This window comes from Dendrobium catenatum, unplaced genomic scaffold (assembly GCF_001605985.2).
Source record: "Dendrobium catenatum unplaced genomic scaffold, ASM160598v2 fragScaff_scaffold_133, whole genome shotgun sequence".
In the NCBI taxonomy this organism is placed as follows: domain Eukaryota; kingdom Viridiplantae; phylum Streptophyta; class Magnoliopsida; order Asparagales; family Orchidaceae; genus Dendrobium; species Dendrobium catenatum.
In genome coordinates, this window is record NW_021318595.1 from 6,780,198 (window position 1) to 6,803,159 (window position 22,962).

The 22,962-nt window shown below is 33.7% G+C and overlaps 1 protein-coding gene across 1 annotated transcript; it reads left to right on the forward strand.

Moving 5' to 3' along the window:
- Window positions 1–740: 740 nt before the first annotated feature.
- Window positions 741–21,267, forward strand: LOC110100101 (transcription factor E2FA). The gene is made up of 14 exons (XM_020827499.2): window positions 741–1,304; window positions 14,517–14,709; window positions 14,928–14,987; window positions 15,302–15,387; window positions 15,491–15,579; window positions 15,682–15,736; window positions 15,896–15,948; window positions 16,025–16,075; window positions 16,211–16,259; window positions 16,381–16,446; window positions 16,527–16,603; window positions 16,733–16,964; window positions 20,554–20,620; window positions 20,699–21,267. Exons 1-14 carry the CDS (start codon window positions 1,107–1,109, stop codon window positions 20,836–20,838), a joined length of 1,416 nt encoding a protein of 471 aa, XP_020683158.1. The 5' UTR covers window positions 741–1,106; the 3' UTR covers window positions 20,839–21,267.
- The last annotated feature ends 1,695 nt before the right edge of the window (window positions 21,268–22,962 follow it).

Here is a 22,962-nt window from a genome sequence, read left to right on the forward strand (position 1 = left end):
AATCATACATTCAGCAATTCATGAATAAAGTGAACATAAATGATAATGAAAATATTTATGATTACCGCTATTTGATGATGTAGATGCTCCATAGTATAAATATTGAAAAATAAAATAAGAAAAATTCGTTCAACTAGGTGTTGGTAAATGGGTCACCTTCATGGCTTCGACATGATGCGATCAACTTCAATATATCATATTATATTGGGGCCGTTTATGCTAACTCAAAAGTAAAAATAGCTAACGTAAGTGATGAGCTAATCGATGTTGGATTGGGTCTATGCAACATATACCGCATAAAAATGATATCATTGATAAAAGAGTTGATAATTTTATGAGATATTTACGATGATATAAAAGTTAATTATTTAATGAAAAATATTAATTATGTTTAAAAATTCAAGTATTACATTTATAAATAATAAACTATTAAATATTAATATAAAAATGGATTTTTTTTTTAAATATTATTGATATAAATTCCTCATATTTTTAATATTTATTATTTAGCGCTAGCTATATAGTTCCACTAGGGTTTATTTCGGCGGTAAAAATGAATAATGGCGAGGAAGGACCAAAAGGGCGCGCATCGCCGATTCGAACGCCGCTTGGCCGTCCGCACTCCGAATATTCATAAAACATAATTAAGAAAAAAAGGAAAAAAAATTCCTCACGTGTGATTCTACCACACCGAACGTTCCATATATATATAAAGCCTTATAGTAGGAAATTTCCAGTTGCTTTATTTAATTTCCAATATTCTCTCACTGCTTCCCTCCATTCTATCTGAACTATAATTTCCCTCGCTTCCCTCGTTTTCTGCTCTCCGCCTTTTTAACCTTCTCTCTCCCTCCCTTCTCCTCCGCCTCTACGAACTTGCAGATCCTTGATAGAAACCCTAGTCCGGCGGTCTTCGCTTTGCTGATCGGCATCGGTTGAAGCAGAACTTGAGATTTTATCCAGATCGCCGCCGCCCTTAGATCGCACTAGAAACCTACTGGAAACGAGGGTTTTAGCTTGGGTTGCGCCTGCGCTCGGATCTTCAGCTTGCTGCTGTAAGATCGGGGGTTTCTGTTAGAATCTGGCGGAGAATCTGTTTGGTCTACATGTCCGGCGGCCGAGGAGCGGGAAACCGACCTACGCAGCCGCCGGCGCAGATCTTCCATCCACTGAAACATAACCTTCCGTTCTCGTCATCGAGACCTCCTTTTGTTTCCCCTGATGAGTACCATCGATTCTCGCCGGCGAGAAATCACCGTGATGCCACTGCTGAGGTCGCGGAGGCCATTGTCATTAAGACTCCAGTGAGTTTTTGTGCGGAGTTTGTTGATGTTTAGTGAAATGTCTGGAGCTGATTGCTTGCGCTGCTGCATTTATGCTTTTTTTTTTGTTTTCCGTTTCGTTTTTGTTTGATCAGGTGCGGAATTGGTCGTTTTCTCCCAACTCGTATGGCTTATTTGCTAATTTTGGGATTGGTAGGCAGGTGGTGCTGCGTAGTCTTACTCTTAAGTCTTGTGCTGGGTAGATCTAGTGCTACGCTTGGTTAAATGTAAATTTGGCCTCTAGATGTCTCCTAGGTCTTGTGAATATCTGTTAATCCTTGACGTCGAGTTATCAATCCAAAATTTAATAATTCCATCCGTATTACTTCTCCTTTTAGGCAGCATGCAGATTATACATGTAATTGAAAATAAGTTGCTTGAATTGAGATAGAGGAGTTGCTCTCGAGTCAACTGGTTCCACAAGATTATTAGGTTTTCAAGGATTTGTTATTGGAGTTGAATTTTGTTGCGCACTCATGGTGTCTTTGATCTTTTTTGTTCGTTGTGTCAGCATTTACACTTTAAGCTATGTTCTTTTTGTTTTTCCTCACAAAGTTCGACGTACTTGTATTGGTACTCACTTCAAGGCATATTATAACATAAGTGAAAAAGTAGAAAGTGAATACATAATGAACTTGATTAGCTGGCCATGTCTGTATGTTGCTCCTACTGTGATGTTGATTTCCTTTTAAATATCTCTTTATTTCCATGCATAACTATTTGCAAGATTGAAGATTAAGCATAAATCATTGCATAAGCCTATGCAATACTTGTTGCATTGATAGCTTCTAAGAGAAAGTCCTATGGAGTCTTTTATGGTAGCAAAAGTTCGAAGTAAATCTACGCTTGGGTGGCAACTCAATTAGGTTGACTTGATTGATCAAGATGGGGAGACAATGTGCGACAAGGTGTTTTACTATCCCTCGTTCTTTGCTCCATGCATAAATAGTTATTGGAGTATGACTTAGTGATTACGAAATACCCTTTGGCATAATCACATCTATTGACAGTGGGTATGGTGGTGGCAATTGTTGGATGTGTGTCACTTTCTTAACAATTATAACTTTATTTAGCCAACTGAGTAATTGAAGGATTGATGGTAATCTTTCTTGCTATGATAATCGTCCGCCTATTATTTGCGAAGTAGAAGCATAAAAGTAACACGTCATTTGGTCTTATAAATAAGCACTACCCACATGTGGCTCGGAATCAACATATGTAATTAAGAACAAGTAAAGAATCTTGAGTCATGTTTGAGTTGGCACTTGTCTTGCTTTGTCTTCTTGAAGCAACTAGGCCTTAGTCTTCACAATTCAATATTTTCTTTTCTCTCATCCCACCTCACTCTATTTTCAGCCCTCCTTTGTATACCCTATAAATAAAAAATTCCCCTGTTTTTTTTTTCTTGCATTTATTTGGCTTGATTCTTGGTTTGTTTTGATCTTGAGTAATTTTGTGGCTATAAGCTAGCATAAATTTATTTCTAACAATAGGAATATGAATATTTTACACATTTTTTGTGATGGTTATTGGTTCTAAAAAATGCTAAGAATTTTTTAATATGACTTTCTATAAAGTATTTTTGGTCAATGCAGTATGTTTCTTTTTCTATTTTCTTAACTTATAGGTTTTCATTAGTATGCCAATTCAGCATTAGGAGGATAGGTATCTGAATATTTGTACTCTAGCAGGACTTTAATTTCATTAGCTAAGGCAAAAGGATCCTCTTGATTCTAATTGATTTTAAGCTTTATAAAGTAACATGGCTTATGTGATAAGTAATGCCTCCACTAACATTTACCCCCTATAGGCCCTGCCTCTAATAGATATTGCCTCCACTTGTCTGGCATTCACCCACCTCTTTGCTCTAAGAGTTTTGCCTGCTATAGCTCCTTGTGGTTCCCCTTCTCCTGATGGTAATGCCTGCCAGCCTTACATCCAAGACCTTAAGATTTTTTCATTCTCACATTCATTTCATTGATCCATGGAGTCATTTTTGCCAACTCATCAATATACGAGTTGGCTTAGTTACAAGTAATCCTATACTTATCTTCCATCCTATAAATATTATATATTCCTATTTCCTACTATAGGTTCTCTTAGACTTGCATGAATTTAGTAGAAATGATAAAATTAAATGCTCAACAAATTCTCTTAGTTCTTATCATATCTTAATGTGTGTTGAGCTAGGATGAGAGATGAGTTGTTTGGGTCACCTGAGGGTTTCAGGTTGTAATCGAGAAGGTAGGGCTCTTATATGTGAGCCTAAATAGAGGAGGGAGGAGCAAAACAAGATTTCAGGAGCTAATAGAAAGAGAGGGATACAAAGGAAGGTGAAGGCATGAAGAGATGCATGAATGATGGTCCGAGTAGAGACGAAATAGGATTTTATTTTCTCTTCTTTTCTAAATTTTATTTAAAAGAGGTGAGGTCATATTGGATCAAGGTTGTGAAAGTCGGACCGGATGTCGAACCGGAAAAATGAGAGGTTTACGGTTTAACGGTTTGACCAAAGTTGAATCGGATGACATAATAAATATTATAATTATTTAAATAAAAATAAATAATATAATAATGATAGAATAACTATATAATGATATAAATTTATGGTTAAAAATAAATTTAGTTTATATATAACCTTCTAAATTTAATATAAATTATTACTAATTTATGCTAAATTTAATATAAAATATTATTAATTTATATTATATGTTTCGATAAATTCAAAAACTTTAAATTATATGTTAAATTCATATTATAATTATTAATTATTATTTAATTAAAATTTTTATATTAAATTCATATATTTAATTATTTAAACATGATATTTATTGGACTAGCCAGTTCTTAAAAATCGTGACCGGTTCCACGATTGGTCGATTTTTAAGGTGGACCGAATGGGCTATATAACTGGGTTATGGTTTAACTGGTTGATTTGGTATGGTTTTCAAAACCATGGATTGGATAAATAGGTTAATTTCAACTATGCTGCAATATTATGCGAGGTTGATTTAAGGGATAAGAGCTAGATTTTTTTGGGAAAAGAGGATTTCAACGGGGATTTGAGAATTGATTGATTTTGAATATTTTGTGTGCATGTTGACTCTTTTTTGCAAGTTTTTGTCGCTTGAACATGTTGATTATGTGTCATTGCTCCTTGCACAAGTGTATTTCTTGTATTTTTTGTACATTGAATCGGGCACTAGTGGTGTTCTTTTCGATGTTTTGGACACATTAGCACAATCCATTTTACGAATCGAGCAAGATATGGCTGATTGCGATCAAGTCATTTCAAACCATATTTTATGTGGCATTGTTTTATTTGTTTGTTGTTTTCATCATGTTTGATTGTATCAGTCATGAAGGTCCTCTCTTAATAATCTCGATGTTCCGTGCCTAATAGTGTAGGTTGTTTCACAAGCTGAGTGATGGGTGAGTTATTTTTTAAATGCGTGATGCATTTGAAGCTGATTTTGCACAATTCCTCAACCATTTCTTGGCATTTGCTTAGTACTCAATTAGATTGAACTGTGGGATGCACAAGGAGGTCAACATTCTCCCTCAAAAAAATAATGATAGAAAGGTAATCACCTATACACGAAGAAATTACGATAGGAATTGATTCCTCCATCCTCCACACTTTCTTCTACTTTTGTTTTATTATTTTGTCGCAATATCAAAGCAGGTTCTATTATAGATCTAGTCCATTTGCTATATGATTCCTTCTATTTGCTATATTTATTTAGTTCCTTAGTTGCCTCTACTATTGTTCTCTTTGTTCATTAGAATTATGTGGTTTGTTTGTTCGTTGTTATATAAAAAAAACAGTTTTTTTGGGGAACCTTCAAGTTGAATCGATATAATTCTTTTCAATTTCTCTATTTACCAAGAATGTCAGCTTTTTTCCCTCTCTCTGTCCGCTATCCTTCGTCTAAGCAATCAACATTGTTGATTTATTTGTCAACCTATATTGTTGTCTAGATTTTGGATCTAAAATTCTTCCAAGGGCTCTTTTATCAACATTTGTTTAATTCTAACGTCCTATCTTTGTTTACTTAACCTTCAAATTTATGAAACTTTTGAAAATCAATTGGATAGTTTAGGAATCATCAATAAGTTAGTCCTTTGAGGAGCGTGGAAATATTAACTAAGTTTATTGGTCAAACAAAATAAAATATCTCTATTTGCCACAAATTATGAAGTTATTGCTAAAGTGGAGATGGAAGCTAAGTCACCGTATCAAAACATGGCTAGATTTATAACACCTAATGTATAATCTTCAAATGAGGAAGACTAATCCTTGAGCATGTCATTATTGGGGAATTTTATACAGCTAGAAATTGGTGTACATTGCCCGTTCTTTACTGTTGCTTGGGAAGTTTGAGAAGCCATTTATCAAACTTTTTAAAAGATGCAATTATGCAAAGTGTCAATTTGATCCGCGAAATCAAAATGTGGATATCGACAACAAAATAAGATACTCGTTTTTCATAGAATACTATAATTAATTGAAGAGTTTTGGCTTGAAATTTGCTAAAATATTAAGATGAAATACAATGATGATGCTGTAATGCTAAAGAAGTTTGTTGAAAGGGAGATAATTTTTGAATTTTATGTACATTTGAATACAAGTGCTACAAAAAGAGTGTTTACCATCTCCTATTGAACTTTGTATCCTAATTTATTCGGAGGGGAGTGAGAGTGTAAAGCTTGACTTGTGGAACATAGATGGCTAAATCACGATGACCGTAGAGTTGAAAGACTGAGTGTAAAGGGAAAAATTTGTGACAAATCAACAAATCAAATGATACAAAGTTATTAAAAGAAGAAGGAATTTGATGTACATAGTGCAAAAAATCAGTTCATATGATGGATAATTGCTACAAGCTTCATAGGAAAAGCAATGTTCTTAGTTGGAATGGGAGATTTTGTCGACAAAGTCGAGCCATCATTTTTAATGGTAATAGGTCACTTATGATAAACTTGACTCTTAGGAATGGGAGATTTAGGACAAAAGAAATTGAAAAATTTTGTGATCTTCTCAACTCCATTGCTACATCATCTGGTACATATTAACTTGTTGAGAACCCTTTGTCTTATGTTTTTAGTGCTTCAGGTTTTACCCTTAGTAATTCTTGGATCCTAGGTTCAAATGCTATTGATCACACGACTCATTATTCAATCAAATTCAATGCTTATAATCCATGCAATGGTAATAAAAAAAATCATTATTGTGAATGGCTCATCTATAATTATTGCTAGCTAAGAAATAATACATATAAACCCTTTTTCATTTAAGAATGATTTACATTTTCTAATAATCTTATATTAGTTCATAACTCACCATAGACCTCAAATGCTAAATAACCTTTTTTTCTCTTCTCATTGTGTTTGTTAAGATTAGTTCACGGGGAGGATGATTTGATAATACTATAGAGAAGATTCGACTATTATCTTGCAGAAGTGTGTACTGACAAATGAAATCGACTATTCCTTTTCTTGCTTGTCAAAACCTTCCAACTTCTAATCAATTGACATTTGGCTTCAATACCTTTCCTTGGTCTTCTCCCTATTGATCTTTTTAAAATTTTGTTTTCTTTTTCTTTTAAAAATATGATGTTGGAAGATCTTAATATGATCTTTACGAGTTTAATAAATATCATCTTCAATCTTATCCATCAAATAATACTAGTGCATTTGGTCCCGTTTCCTTAGTACACATTAGCGCAATTCTGAATGTCTATAGTCCTAAATGGTTGGTATATTTTGTTGATGATTACACTTGGTAAGTTGGTATTAATTGGTTATTTCTTATGAAAGAAAAATACGAACTAATTAGCATCTTTCCCATCTTTTATGAAATAAAAAGCACCTAATTTAGAGTTCATATTAGAAGAGTTCCTTCCATTAACATTAAAATTTTTTCAGCCAAAGTCATCCTCATTCATAAAAGAAGGGATTATCCTTGAATCCTTTTATTTCAACAAATGGAGCGGCTAAATGAAAAAAATATATAAATTTTCTCAATGTTGTTTATACATTTTTGCTTCAAAATAAAATTCCTAAAGTATTTTTTTGTGAAAAAGCCGTTCTAAAGATCACATTCTTAATGAGATTTAATCTTGAGTCTTAGGGATAGAATTTTTATGGCAAGCTCTCCAAATTTTGCTTGGATTTCAACACATTTGAGAATATTCATAGTAAAATTTTTTATTGTCGCCTTTGTGTATATTCATGCACATGATAAAGGAGAATTCGTTCCTAGAGCTTTGAAATGTGTATTTATTGGTTACTCACACATAAAAAAAAAGATAAAAGTAATATCATCCAACAACTAAGAAATTTTTATTTCCATGGATGCGACTTTTATGAAAATGAAACGTACATTCTAGACTCATTTATTTTCGGTGCGGTGGGAGATACTGCAAAGGAGGAAAATGAATTTTTTTTTATCTTGATAATACTCCCATTATTAATCATCAACTTTTCGTTATGTTTACTTTTAAAAATATTCATGAAACTTTCTTTGAAAGTTGAAACTACCTAAAAAAATTATTATTTTAACTATATCCAAAAGCATTCTTGTTGAACCTTGTTTGAAACCACCTCAAAAAACTTATTATGTAAACTACATCTGAAAACATTCTTATTGAACAAAGCATGGTTGAACTAAATGTCACTAATTCATCAATCCATGTCTACTTCGGGAAGAAATTGTCAATTTTAAGGCTTGAGGAGATCAAAGAGTTCAAACCAAGTATTGAATTCACTTCCCTTCTACTTATGGTAATCTTGTTCGACCAACATGGATTTGCCCCTTATTGTGATAAAAAAAGATTAGAAGATATATGCAGTATTCTCTCTCAATGTTTCCTTCCATAGGCTACCCAGTCTACAAAAATTTTTCTTGTTAAATTTAACTTTGTTAGCATTCCTCAAAATCTACAGTAACCACATAAAAAATAAGAATCATGAGCAAGCCCATGAGAGAGGAACTAAGGGAATAAGAAGCAAATTGAACACTTTTAGTTGTTGGCTTCATAGAAAGGAAAAGGCCAGTAGGATGTAAATGGGTGTACACCTTGAAATACAAAGTTGATGGTCCCTAGAAATATATCAAGGCTGGTTACTAACAAAAGGATATACCCGAACATGTGGATTAAATTATCTAGAAACTTTTCTTATATGGAAAAATGTATATTTCAATAATTCTTTCATCGCATATCTTAATTTTCAATTGAAATATATTTAAGTTTGATATAAAGTATGCTTTCTTTTGTGGAGACTTATAAGATGAGGTGTGTTTTGAACCTTCTTTCAGATTTGACAATGATTTTAATGGCTATACGGTATACAAGTAATAAAAAGTAATATATGGCTTAAAATAATCCCCTGGAGCATGATTTGAAAGATTAATAAAAGCATGTTGACAATGGGGTGCATGTAAAAGTCAAGGTGATCATACTTTCTTTATAAAACATATTGCAAAAGGAGAAACTATTAACCTATTGCGATGTAGATGACATTACGATTACATGAAATGACTGTTGTAAAGTGTCCATCAAGAAAGCTCCTACGCACAAGTTTAAGATTAAGGAATTTTAGAGGCTAAAATATATCTTGGGAATTGTTGTAGCATATTTCAAAGAAGTCCTACTTATGCCTCACTAGAAATATGTGTTGGATCCCTTGAAAGAAATTGTTACTCTAGGCATCAAGGATGCTAAATTGCCTATTGAACCCAATTTTAGGTTGGGTGAAGAGTCAAACAATAGTTTGATAGACTGAGAAAGGTACTAAAGATTGGTTTGAAGAATCATTTACTTACCCTACATAAGGTTAAATATTGCTTTTGCAGTAGGTATACTAAATCAATTCTTTCCATTAGATCTATCATCATATAAAGGCCACACCAAGAAGTCAAATATTGTTTAAGGAAAATAAAGAACTTAGGCTGGATATCTATACAAATCTGGACTATGCTTGATCAATCAGAGATAGGTCAACAACTATATTGTACCTTTCTTGAAGGTAGTCTCATTACAAAGAGGAGTAAGAAACATATAGTAGTGGTAAAATCAAGTTTTGAAATTTAGTTTAGAGCTATGGCTCAAGGCTTATGTGAAAATTTTGGGCTTAAAATTATATATGATTATCTAAAAATCAGATATGAAGAATTCATGTTATTTTGTTGTGAATTGTGATAATATATTTTCAATCGATGATATGCAGAATTTTGTCCAACATGAATATGCTCATCGTATTGAGTTTTACATATGCTTAATTTAAAAAAAAAAAAGACAATGGTTTAAATTACACTCCTTATATTTTTGCCTGATTGAGAGAGGAATTTTTGAGGTCGCCCTCGTCGAGGTGGGCGAATGCTTAGAAGTGATGGCCTAAGCTAGTCTGTTGTGCTCCATTGCTAAGCTCCTTCTTAGCTCTTAAGCGAGTCCCTTGAACTGATTGTTCCGAGAGAGGAGATAATGATTCCTACTTTCGCTCGACCCAAACATAACCTACATGATACCTTCGAACTGGCATCTGTATAAATAGTCATGGGTGTACGACAACAATGCATGTATATATATATATATATATATATATATACTTTATTTGTTGAATGTGGGATTTTGATTAGTTTGATTCATTTCAATTTAGCTTTTTGTTGATTACTTGAAGTTTCAATTGTGCACATGATTTTCATGATCCCTAATTCTAGTCACTAATGGCTAATAGAAGGCCATATAACTTTTGCTTGAGTTGATTTCTATATATATATATATTTAATGTTTCTCTATGATAGTTAATAGCTGTTTTGCTCGTGACACTGCTTGTTAGATTTTCATTGTCATTCCTAGTTCTTATGACCTCTTTCATCATATTGCTTGTGAAGCTTTTGTCTTATTTTTTAAATGCTGGTTGCTATCATTTTTCTTGCCGCTGCCCTAAACTATTTGGACCTTCTTTCAAGCTTTAAAGCATTGGATTTTGATATGTTCATTTGGGTTGAAGGTCAAGTATTGCAGACTTAGCTATGTAGCAATTTATTAGAAATTTAGTTCATTTGTTTCTTAAATGATAATAGGCTTTGCAGTAGAATTACAATTGAGCATAAGACATGCAATTTAGCATATTTGTTTTGATAATTATTCCTAGTACTAGGAGTCATGGTACCTAAGCATGATATAATTGCATATTGTAGATTTTTTTAATAAATATGACTATAGTAATGACTCAAGTTCTTATAGTTAAAAGTTGGTAAGTAAAATAGAAGTGCTTCAAATGGACCACTTGATAAAAGAATGTCACGTAAAGCTATAGCTAACTTTTATAAAGTTTCAGTTAGATCGTTTATGAATTATGGATGCAAATATTGGGCAACAAAGAAGTCATTGACAATTAGGTTGACTATTGGAAATGAGAATGTTAGATGGATGTGCTATAAAACTAGAAACTATAGAGTTAAAAATGATAATATTTGATAATATTATAGAGATGTTCAGCACATTGTTGAACATGAGTTAGTGGAAAGTAAATTTAGGTGATTTGGGCATTTATAATGGATTGCAATAGATGTATTAACATGGTGGTTAAATAAATTGAATGTGGACGGTTTAGAAGGAGGATTGTTGAGGTTATGTTAACATGGTTGGAAGTTGTGTAAAAGAGGAATATCAGTAGACTTATAGTAATATGGCTAGAGGTCCCCCAAAAAGGCTTACACGATCTATGCTTAATATTTCTTGCAACCCTTGAGTGAATGAATGAAGAAAAAATATTTATATAGCCTTCTATATATTGTATGTGATGTCTAATGATGCAATTGTGTTTCTCATTTGTACATCATTATACAAGTATATTTCTCAAAATAACTCATAATATATAAAATATATAACTTAAATGAACATATTGAGTGGTTGAAATAAGAATGTGAGATGGATTTGTAGCATAGCTAGGAAGAGTTAGTAATCATTATACTAGAGGAATGATGTGAATTGCTCCTATTGAGGATAAAATAATAGAAAATAGACTTCATTGATTTATGTAATTTTGAGCAGGAGATGAACCACCAAGAAGTATAAATAGAATAAATGTGGAATGAACTAAATGAAATTGGGGTGACATGGTAGCATGGCTAGAAGTTGCTTAGGATTTCTAACATAGACTAGTGCTAACACCTCATGCAACTTTTGATTGGGAGAATGGAGAAGGATTTGTATAATAGCCAATCCCAAATAGTTGGGACTATGCTAATGTTCATGATACAACAACAACAAACAACAACATCAAGCCTTTATCCCACTGTGGGGTTGGCTATATGAATTCTTTTTCTCCATTGTGTTATGTTAAGTCAAATTCTCATTTAAATCTAATAAAGAAAAGTTATTTCTAATATTTTCTAACTAAGTCTTCTTGGACTACCTCAACCTTTTTTAACATTGGTCAAATCTAATATATCTACTCTCCTAATTGGGTCATCGGAGGGCCACCGTTTTATGTGATCAAACCATCTAAGGCGACTCTCTCTAATCTTATCTGCCACTGGAGCTACTCCAACCTTTTCATGTATATGCTTGTTTCGTATCCTATCTATAAGAGTAAAGCCACTCATCCATGCGAGCATGCTCATCTCTGCAACACTTAATATTTGCTTCTCTTTTAATGGCCAACATTCTGTGCCATAAAGTATTGCAGGTCTTACCACAATCTTATATAATTTTTCCTTAAGTTTGAGTGATACTTTTCTATCACATAACATGCCCGATGCATTCCTCCTCTTCAACAAACCAACTTGAATTCTACTAATAATATCCTCTTCTATTTCACCATCACTTTGAATAATAGAACCAAGATATCTAAAACATTTACTCTTATTGATGACTTGATCGCTTAAAGTTACAAAACCCTCATTAGATGTATTACTACTAAAATTGCAGTTCATGTGTTCGTTTTTAGATATACTCAAAAGAAAACCTTTAAACTATAAGGTTGACCTCAATAATTCAAGTTTACGTTCAACTCTCTCTCTATTCTTATAAACTAGAAGAATATCATCACCTAAAAGCATACACCACGATACTTCCTCTTGCAAATATCTAGTAGAACATTCATGACTAAAGCAAAAAGATACGGGCTTAAGGTTGATCCTTGATGTAATCCAACTGCAGTAGGAAAATACTTGGTCAAACCACCTTGTGTTTGTAATAAGTAACAACTTATGTATGCATATCCTTAATGACTTGAATATAATCATTATTAACCCCTTTCATTTCTAGAACTTTCCATAGCACTTCTCTTGGAACTTTATCACATGCTTTCTCTTATCAATAAAAATCATATGTAAATCCTCCTTATTCTCTCTATACTTCTCCATCAAACCTCTCAATAAATGTGTAGCCTCGCTAGTAGACCTATCTGGCATGAATCCAAATTAATTTTGAGAAACATTAGTATCACGTCATAACCTATGCTCCATAACTCTCCTAAAGTTTTAAAGTATGACACATCAATTTAATTCCTCTATAATTTATATAATCTTGTGCATCATCTTTATTCTTAAAAAGAGAAATCAACATACCACTCATCTATCATCTTTTTAGTCTTCAAAATAATATTAAAAAGCTTAGTAAGCCAAGAAATTCTTTCATCTCTTAAGCATTTCCACACTTCTATTGGAATATCATCAGGTTTAATAGTTTTTCCACACTTTATTTTTTTTAAATTCTCCCTAACTTCAGTTTTACTAATACGTTGAAAAAACTAAAAATATCTATTTTCATTTAGAGTGCTAAGGTCACTAAAGTCAATCGTAATTTCGCAATCTTTATTAAAAAAACTTTAGCAAAATATCTCATCAATCTTTGTTGAATATCCTCTTCTAAAAAAACACTTTTTGATTTTTATCTTTAATGCACTTCATTTGAACTAAATCCTTATTACTCCTTTTTTCTTTGTTTGGCTAACTTATATATATATATATTTCACCATCTTTAGTATCGAATCTATTATATAAATCATTAAAATAAAAAATATTTGTATCGCATATTGCTTTTTTAAACTCTTTACGGGCCTCTTTATATCATTCACAATTTTTAGAGTTTTTACATCTAAGCCAATTTTTATAACAAAATTTTTTTATTTTTGATATTTTCTTACACATTTTAATTTCACCACTAACTACCACTAACTATTTTTACTATTAGAGGCTTTTTCTTTTGATATTCCAAACACATCATTTGCAACATTCTTAATATTACTAGCTATTTTTTCACATATAACTTAGCTATCTCATGCACAAACAAAATCTTAAGATCTCAAATCTTACTCACAAGTGTATTTTTATTAGTATTTTTTAAATGCCCCCATCTAATCCTAGAACAACATTTTACTTTATTTTTCGTATTCTGCATCTTCATTTTAAAGACCAAAACTAATAAGCAATGTTTGATATGTAAATTTTCATTCGGAATAATTTTACAATCTTTGTAATCTAAACAATCTATTTTTCATATGAGAAAATAATCAATCTAAGTTTTACTATATCCATTCTTATAAGGATGAGATGCTCATATTTTTTCTTAAATAAGTATTATCAATTACAAAATCATAAGTTAGAGCAAAATCTAATATAATCTTACCACCTTCGTTAGTCGCTCCAAACTTATAGCCGCCATGAATGCTTTTAAAAACCTCTGCCTCTTTACTAACATGTTTATTTAAATCTCCTCCAATAAAAACTCATTTTTCAAGAGGTATATTTTGTATTAATTTTTCTAAGTCATTCTAAAATTTTAATTTTGAACACATCAAAATCTACTCGAGGAGCATAAGTACTTATAGTATTAATAATTTTAACATCAACAATAACCTTCAAAGCTATAATTCTATTTTCAATTTTGTCAATTTTTATAACATTATCCTTCAAACCCTTATCTATGAGATAAATATATGATAATGTTCATGACGATGTGTTTAAATTGCATTTCGATTCATGCATGTGTGACAGAATCATGTAAGTCTCAAATAGCCATAGAAACATTTTACTCACTAGAAGTAGCTTAATTTGTTGTTCTTTAGATTGCATTGTATTTTTTCCCCTTTTTCATTAGTAGTCACCTTTCTTTTTGGTGTTTTGAGGTTATTGCTTAGCTGCTGAATATTTATATGATAAAAATGGCATGCCATATTCAGTTAAAAAGAAAAGCTGTTCATGATGATAATGATGTTGCCGAATCAGCTGAGTGGATTAATAGCCCTGGACAAGCTGAAGTAGATAGCAATTCCCTCTTGACACCAGTCTCAGGGAAAGGAGGAAGGAACTATGGTAGATCCAAAGTTGCTAAGTTCTATAAATCTGTACCTCAGACTCCCATGTCAAATACTGGTAAAAATAACTTTTCATGCTTTATGCAATGCCATTTGGTTATTTCTTAGCCTTGTCAGATATTTTCATCAATGTTCAAGTTGATTTGAATGTGCACTTGATATCCTAGAATTCTTCATTGGATAGTTAGGATTCTTATGTGAGTGATCAATTCTTCCTATTGATTATTTCTAAACGTTATTCACTCTCATTCTATATCTTGGTATGCTTTGTTGCAGGTTCTCCTTCTAACAATCTTCTAACGCCTGCTACTACTTGCCGCTATGACAGCTCTTTAGGTAATTAACATAATTGCTTAACTTAAAAGTGAATTTTGTTGTTTAAGCGAGAAAAAAAATTTTTTTCTCACATAAGCGCTCTTTGTTAAATGCATTGACATTATAGGGCACTCTTTGATGAGAAGTTAGGATTTAATCCCGTTATGCTTCTCTACTTATCCATTGTACGGACTGTGCATGTTTACTTGGGAGCAAATATGGAAAGCATAGAACAACTCTTGAGCAATCTATCTATAGTATTATTTTTGTGGATAGAGGGGGATAGTTTGTGACTTGTGCAGTTGTGCTGTTAACATGCTTTGTTGCCATTTCAGGCCTGTTGACAAAGAAATTTATTAATTTGCTTAAGACTGCACAGGATGGAATTCTTGATCTTAACAAAGCTGCTGAAACTTTAGAGGTTAGACTGCACTTATTTTGCTTTGCTTTTGAGTAATGAGAAGAACGATATTTTATGCTGAAGGTGTGACATGAGCAGTATTAAGAGGAGTCCTATTGTGTAGGTGCAAAAGAGGCGCATATACGACATAACAAATGTTTTAGAAGGGATTGGCCTTATCGAGAAGAAACTTAAAAACAGAATACGTTGGAAGTATAATTATACTTGCCTGATTTCTTTTCCGTGCTCATCTGTCTCCTATGTTTCCCGGTCCCGTATAAAAAAAAAAAACAACAACATTTGATTTGGTTGCAGGGGACTTGATGACTTGAGGTCAGGTGATTTTGAAGATGGTGTTTCAGTTTTACAAGTATGTTAAACGAACTATTTCTTTTCTAAGGATGTACTTGTGTTGCCTTTTCTTAACCAACATTTTGTCTTTGTTTGCAAATCCAGTTCTCACTAATTTATCCGCATATTAGAATCAGAAAAATCCATGTTTTTTTTTACTTTAAATTTTCTTCCCCAGTCTGAAGTCGAGAAGCTTGGTTTGCAAGAGCGCAACTTAGATGCTCATATTAGGTTTGTTGGTGTTTCCCATATTTAATTTACCTATAGCTGTTTTATGTACTATACGAGCTTTTATGTCCTGTTACAGTGAAATGCAACAACAAATAAGGGAACTGAGTGAAAATGAAAATAGTTCAAAGTGAGTGCCCTAACAGCTCCCCTCCTATCATGCATATTAGATTGAAAAATTCTCTATCTTGGATTTTATATTGACTGACTATGGTTCTCATTGTTGCTCTTCATCTATTTCCTTACATTCTTCCAACAACTTCAGGTGGCTTTATGTGACTGAAGATGACATCAAGAGCTTGCCCTGTTTTCATGTTTGTATTGCAATTTTAGTTTATCTTTTTTTTCCCCTACTATTTGACTGTCAAAAGAATCACGAATGTTGTTTATTCATGGGAGTTTATGATTATCTGTTTTCCACTTCTGCTTTATCAGAATGAAACACTTATTGCAATAAAAGCACCTCATGGCACTACCCTTGAAGTTCCGGATCCTGATGAGGTCTGTAAATCTTTTTGAACTAGATATAACCGACTGAACCCAATATACTTCTCTCTCATTGCAACCTTCTGCATATTCAGGCTGGCGAGTATCCCCAGAGAAGATATAGAATTGTCCTTAGAAGCACCATGGGCGCAATAGATGTTTACTTGGTCAGGTAATGGATGCCCAAGCAATCCGCTAAAAATCTTTTTCCTCATCTAGAAGTATGAAATATGACATCTTTTCGTAAAACCCATGTCTGAGGTTTTGCATTGCATGTTTCTTTCTTCATATCTTTTTTCAGTCAATTTGAGGAGAAATTTGAGGAGATGAATGCTGTTAATACAATGGCTCAGCTTCCAGCTGCATCAAATCCAGAATTTCTAGAGAATTCTGCATTGCAAATGGTCCCAGAGCATAGCCAACACCATGAAATAGAGCATGAACTCCACGAATCCAATAGCATGAATAATGATTTGAATGCACAACAGGATTGCATGGGAGGGATGATGAAGATTGTTCCATCTGATGTTGATGTAAGTCTAGAATTCTTCCTCCTTCAATCTACCTCCCTCATGAAAGCGATTTTTCAATTTAACATGTTTTTTTTTTATTCTAATAAGAAACCTATCCTTTGACTCATGGGAGCTTGCTTAGTGCCAGTCAATGATATAGCACGGTCAAACGAGCATGTGCATACTTGCTAATCGTTCTGTTGTAAGATATGTGTAATTGTGTAGTTGTAATTTTTGAGAGATTAGAGAGATAGGGAGTTAACTAGTAAAGGATAAGGAAACTGATAGGATACACTTGTAGATCTCAAGTATTTCCTATCAATCTTCGAAAAACAATGAGTTTTATCTATCAAAATCCACACAAAATAAAAAAAATAGTTGATAATTTGTATTATTTGATAAAAGGGAAATGGAAAATAACAAGATACAATTGATCCTCTATTCCAGAGGAGGACCGATCTCTCCCAAATCTCTAGACGCCCACACTGCTAGAGCCCAAAAAAGAAAACCTAAATCTAGGAGATTTCAAATTTCAACCAAATTCAAGATGTCATAACCCTAGGAAAACAAAGTATTTAATGCATACAAATCAAAAGGAAATCTCTAAGCAGTCCCTACATTCAATTTTATTCCTAAACTTCCTCAAAATTCCTTCCTAAAACGGCTCTCATGGACCTGCGGCTCGCACGACAGACCGGTTGGACCAGTCCAATGGACCAGCTAACAATACTCCCCTCCCAAAGATCCACCTTGTTCGCAATGTGGAAAGACGACACCCTCCTCCATTCCTTCTTGATCGCAAACGATAAGAACCCGAAGAGTTCAGTCCTTACACCTGTGCCCCGACGTATATCTCTCATCACATCTGAAACAGATCCCCTTCGCCCTATTCTCCTATAATTCTGTTTCTTTGAGCTTCTTGAAGTTTTCCCCAGGTCTTCCTCCGGTAATCTTCTCCTTCGAAGTCTCCCTAAGAGCACTCAGTGTTGACTCTTGGGTGCTAGAAAGGTGGTGGTCCTCCTGTTCGGACCTCCTGAGCTACTGCCTCACATCTTGCTCTCTAGGTGCCTCTAATCCTCCACCAATTGAACTAGCTCCATGGCCTCTCTCAAGTCACTAGGCCTCATTACTCTAACCGTTGCCCAGATCTCTGATGTCAGTTCTTTCCTGAAATTTTCCTCTAGCACTATCTCAGGAAAGCGGTCCAATCGGCTAGCAAGGTATTCGAATTTCTCCCGGTACTCTATCACGGAACCCGCCTGTGTTAAGGCGAAGAACTGTTCGTAGAAGTCTCCTCCCCTGCTTGTTCGAAAACGTTCTACCAAACCATCCTTGCACGCTCTCTCCAACTCCGTATGAGTTGTCGCATGTACCTCCATTGATATTAAGACAAAACCTTCCCTTCCAAACATAGGCCTGCTGCCGTTAATCTCTCCTTCTCTGTCAACCCATTGACGGTGAAATATCTTTCTACCTTGTAGATCCACTAGTGCGCATCCTCCCCTTCAAAGATTGTCATCTTTAGTTTTTCTCATCCTCCCATTCCTTGAAAATGAGGTGCTCCCCAATTGTTACGATCTTCCCTCCAATGATCATACCCAAACCCTTCATCAAAATACCCTCTTATTCTTTCAAAATCAGCTCCCTGGAGATCGAAATCATCCCCTCTCCTTACAAATTCAGCACCCCTTGTTGCGTAGTCAATGCTCATCTTCTCCCTAGAAAGTGGTTCTAGAGGAGGCATTCCGTATTCTCCCTCAAGGATCTCCACTTATGGATTTTACCTTCCCCTAAACGTGTTAGGGTTCTCGTCTCTTCCATGGTTGCTGGTAGTTTTCTTTGTTTCCTATGTCACCAGTTTGGTTTTGGCTTCAAGCAATTTCGTCAACATGTCTTCCACCACGACGAACTTTTCCTCCATCCTTTCATTGACTGATGCAATTTGATTTTGAAAATCATCCATCTTCTCCTCAAAATTTGCTTTGAGTTGCCCAAGTTCTCCCTCCAAAACTTTCACTTTCGTTCCGGCCATTGGTTCCCCTTCGATCGACGTGCTCTGATATCAATTTGATAGGAAACACTTGTAGATCTCAAGTTTTTCCTATCTATCTTTGAAAAACAGCGAGCTTTCTGTACCAAAATCCACATAAAACCACAAAAACAACATATAATTTGTATTATTTGATAGAAGGGAAACGAAAAATAACAAGATACAATTGATCCTCTATTTGAGAGGAGGATCGATCTCTTCCAAATCTCTAGACGCCGCTAGAGCCTAAAGAAAAAAACCTAAATCTAGGAGATCTCAATTTTCAGTCAAATTCAATATGTCATAATCCTAGGAAAACAAAGTATTCAATGCAGACAAATCAAAAGAAAATCTCTAAATAGTCCCTACATTAAATTTTCTCCTAAACTTCCTCAAAATTCCTTCCTAAAACGGCTCCCGTGGACCTGCGGCTCGCGCGACCTGTACATGAGGCGGAACTCCTCCGCCCTTTTGCGCGTTGGTTTAGTCTCGTCGGACCGGTTAGACAATGGACCGGTCTAACAAAAACATGAATCAATAAATAAGAGGATTGCTTAATTTTAATTCATAGATAATTGACATAAAATAGAACAAATGCGTGCATGAGCACTCCCAAACGATTCAAATCGAATGTTTGAGTGAACGGACGTGTGCCGGATTGAAAAGTAACGAATCCTTATGGGAGATATCTTAATTTCACTCAATCTAGTAAAAGCTAAACGTGTGAGAAGCTTTGTGCCGAGAGGAAATCGTGCGGAGATGAGGAATGAAAAAGAATGTAGGTTTTCAAATTTATTCATTTTTATGCAAAATTCTACCGTGATTTAAGTCTAAGAAAGTATAAATGCCTTTGAAGGTAAAAGAAGAAAGTCGGAAGGGAAAAGAGGGAAAACTTAGGTTTGAAAATTTCTTCATTTCTAATGACAAAGTGTAAGTGATTTTAATTTTTTTTTTTTTTGTTTAAATTGAGAGAAGTAAATTTATATAATTTTGTTTTGCTAATTGAAGGAATAAAATATTATTGTTGTATGAAGAATCCAATTATTTTAAGTCTTGATTTAACAGTGAAGAAAGGAAAGATTTATTGAAAGAATGAAAGATTCTTTGAGGTAATTAATTTAGGAATATTCATTTTAAATTATATTAGAATTATTTAGAATCATAAATATTGGTTTGATAAATAAGAAGTATTCAATATTGCATAGTATACGCTGATGTTTTTGTTAATTGTTTAAGCATAAGTTAAAGAAATTATTTAACCGTCCGATCCTCTATTCCCTTCTCGTTAATTCGAGTATTTGGCCCGGGTCATGAGAATCTTACAGTTGTTATGGCTATAGCTTCGCAGTTGCAGCATGTACAATGTGATACATCTAACCAATATTTCCACATACGTTATGTTTTTTACTAAGAGAACATTCGATTTTAAAATCATTGGATTTGCTTTAAGATTAAATCCTCCATATGATCAATCAATTAAATTTGATATTACACTAATCTCAAAGCAAATTCCTCTCAACCAAATTTTGATCAATATGACTGAACACTCATCTGCATTACTACTATATTTTTGTGCCTCAGACGGATGCCGACTACTGGCTACTATCAGAGACCGGCGTCAGCATCACAGATATGTGGAGCACCCCATGTATCCTTCACATTAATCTTTTTCTTTCCGTTAACTCTTCCTGGAATCACGATTATGCTTTCTTAATTCTTATTGAAGCTGAACAATGGGACGGAAATCCTGACGATTTCATAAATGTTACCGTTAGCACCCCCCGCCCAGAAACCCCAGCTGGTGTTGCCGAACCTCCTAACTTGATCAACGACCAAAGATCAACTTCGGTAAATCAACAAAACTAAACAGCTTAAATATAACTATCTGCTCTCTTTTAGTTGGAAAGCAGCAAAGAGATCTGTGGCTGTGGAAATCAGAAGTTCCAGAATCTTCCAGGGAGGTGATTGAAAGGTGTAAATCAGGTTAGAAAGTATTATCCCACTTCCACTGTTGATGCCAATTTTCTTCTATTCTGCTAGGTTTCAATAATTTCTACATTAGTTTATTCAAGTAAATTCTATATTCTTCTTACTTTGGTGGTTAGAGGAGATTTTTGATATTGAAATTAGAACGGGGGTGGTTGTGATATGTAAATTATTAAATCTGGAATGCGAGGGGACAAAACTTAGCTAGATATTTATAAATGTCCAATGCAAAATTGTTATCTGTGGAACTCAACCAACATTGTATACCATGAATTTTTAATCAGGCATTCCTTCTATTCTTATTGTTAATGGCAGTCTGATGTTCAGTGTTGGGAAGAAGTGAGAAGGTTAATTTTGTCATTTCTTTCACTAATTTACTGCTTTTTAAAGCAGCTTAATTTTTGTATTATAAAGCCACTTTAAAAAGTGGTAAAAAAGCCGTTCAAAATGAAGCCAAAATTCATCATCTTTAACTCTTGAAGACACTTATCCACTTAAGTTTATAGGTTTTTATTTTGAAAGTACGCTTAAATCTCTATCTTTTCATTCATTTTATTCTTAAATTGGGGGATTTACATGCATAGTATAATTGTCATGTATTTGTGTATATATTATTTAAACTTTTATATTTATGTATATAATATTTAAATTTTAAATAACATAAAATTATTATTATTAGTAATTTATTTAAAATAAAATAGTTATATATATGAAAAGTTTAAGCTTTTTCTGTTTTTGTTCTTAAAAGCTCCTTTCTCCGATTCGATTTCAAAAATAGATTTCTAAAAATTATTTTTTAAAAGCAAAAATTTAAATTAATGACGAAAAAAAATTCTTAAAAATACACATTATTTTTTAATAATTGTTTTTCTTACAACAAATGTAAGAAAAAAGTTGATCCAAATAAAGTTTAACGCATGTTTGAGACAACTTTCTCGTAACTTGTTAAAACGGCTTTTTAGTTGTGCTAAAAAAATATTTTAGAAATTAAAAAAGAAAGGTGATCCAAATTTGAGAAATTAATCTGTGCGGAAACTGGATGCAGAACGCTGTTCGGAGACCAACAAGAATGCACAATGTCAGTGCTACCGAACAACGGTGGTATTGAGCTATACTGAACAAATCCTGTCGAGTTACCGAGCGCATAGGTGACGTGGCGTATTATGGTTAGTCTTCGGACGATGTTCTGTGTCCGCATAAAATAATTGAATCTAAATTGATTATCGATTTGATTTGTTAAAGAAGAATACAAAATATTCTAAATGAAAGAAATATGATTTTTTTTATTTTTGGTTTAATTTTATCACCTTTTTTTAGTTAAACAAGCGGAGCCTTTCCCTCTCCGGCTCTCCTTCCTCTCCTCTTCTCTTCCCATCCCCTCCTCAACTACTTCTTCCTTCCTTTATGGATCCACCTATCTTCACAGCCTCTCCCTTCCTCAAAAGGCTATTATCCCATACTCTCATCTCTCTCTTCCTTCTTCTCTCCCTCTTCACCATCAACCAAACCTTCTCTCTCCTCTCCTTTCCCTTCACCTTCCCTCAGCTCTCTAATGGCCGCTCGGACGACTGTGATTATTCAGACGGAAAATGGGTTTTTAATGGAGGCTCTGATCAGTATTACTCAGAGGAATGCCCGTTCATTGATCCTGGTTTTCTCTGTCGCTTCAATGGAAGGAAAGATATAAACTATCTTCAATGGCGATGGAAGCCTCATAGATGCAATTTGCCAAGGTGCTTTTTGTAATAATTTATTTGTTCAGTATGTAGGATAAAGAAAATATATGAATCACATCCATGGAAAAGGTTTTAACATCTTCATTCACTTAACATTATAATTTAAAATCCATCTTTGAAACTTGTTTAGAAAGTAGGGTCCTTGATAATAACTAAAAGAATCCATTACAAATGTCTTGACACAAAATTATGATTTTGAAGCCTACATGTCATTAAATTTTGAACTGTCATTAGAAAATATTAAAATGATTTTGGCAATAGACTAGAA

Bases quoted from the DNA above. Each gene is read 5' to 3' on its own strand.
- LOC110100101 (XM_020827499.2), top strand. From the start codon at position 1,107: ATGTCCGGCGGCCGAGGAGCGGGAAACCGACCTACGCAGCCGCCGGCG. The intron at 15,949-16,024 runs GTTTGTTGGTGT...GTCCTGTTACAG, and splicing joins AACTTAGATGCTCATATTAG to TGAAATGCAACAACAAATAA. The intron at 16,604-16,732 runs GTAATGGATGCC...ATCTTTTTTCAG, and splicing joins ATAGATGTTTACTTGGTCAG to TCAATTTGAGGAGAAATTTG.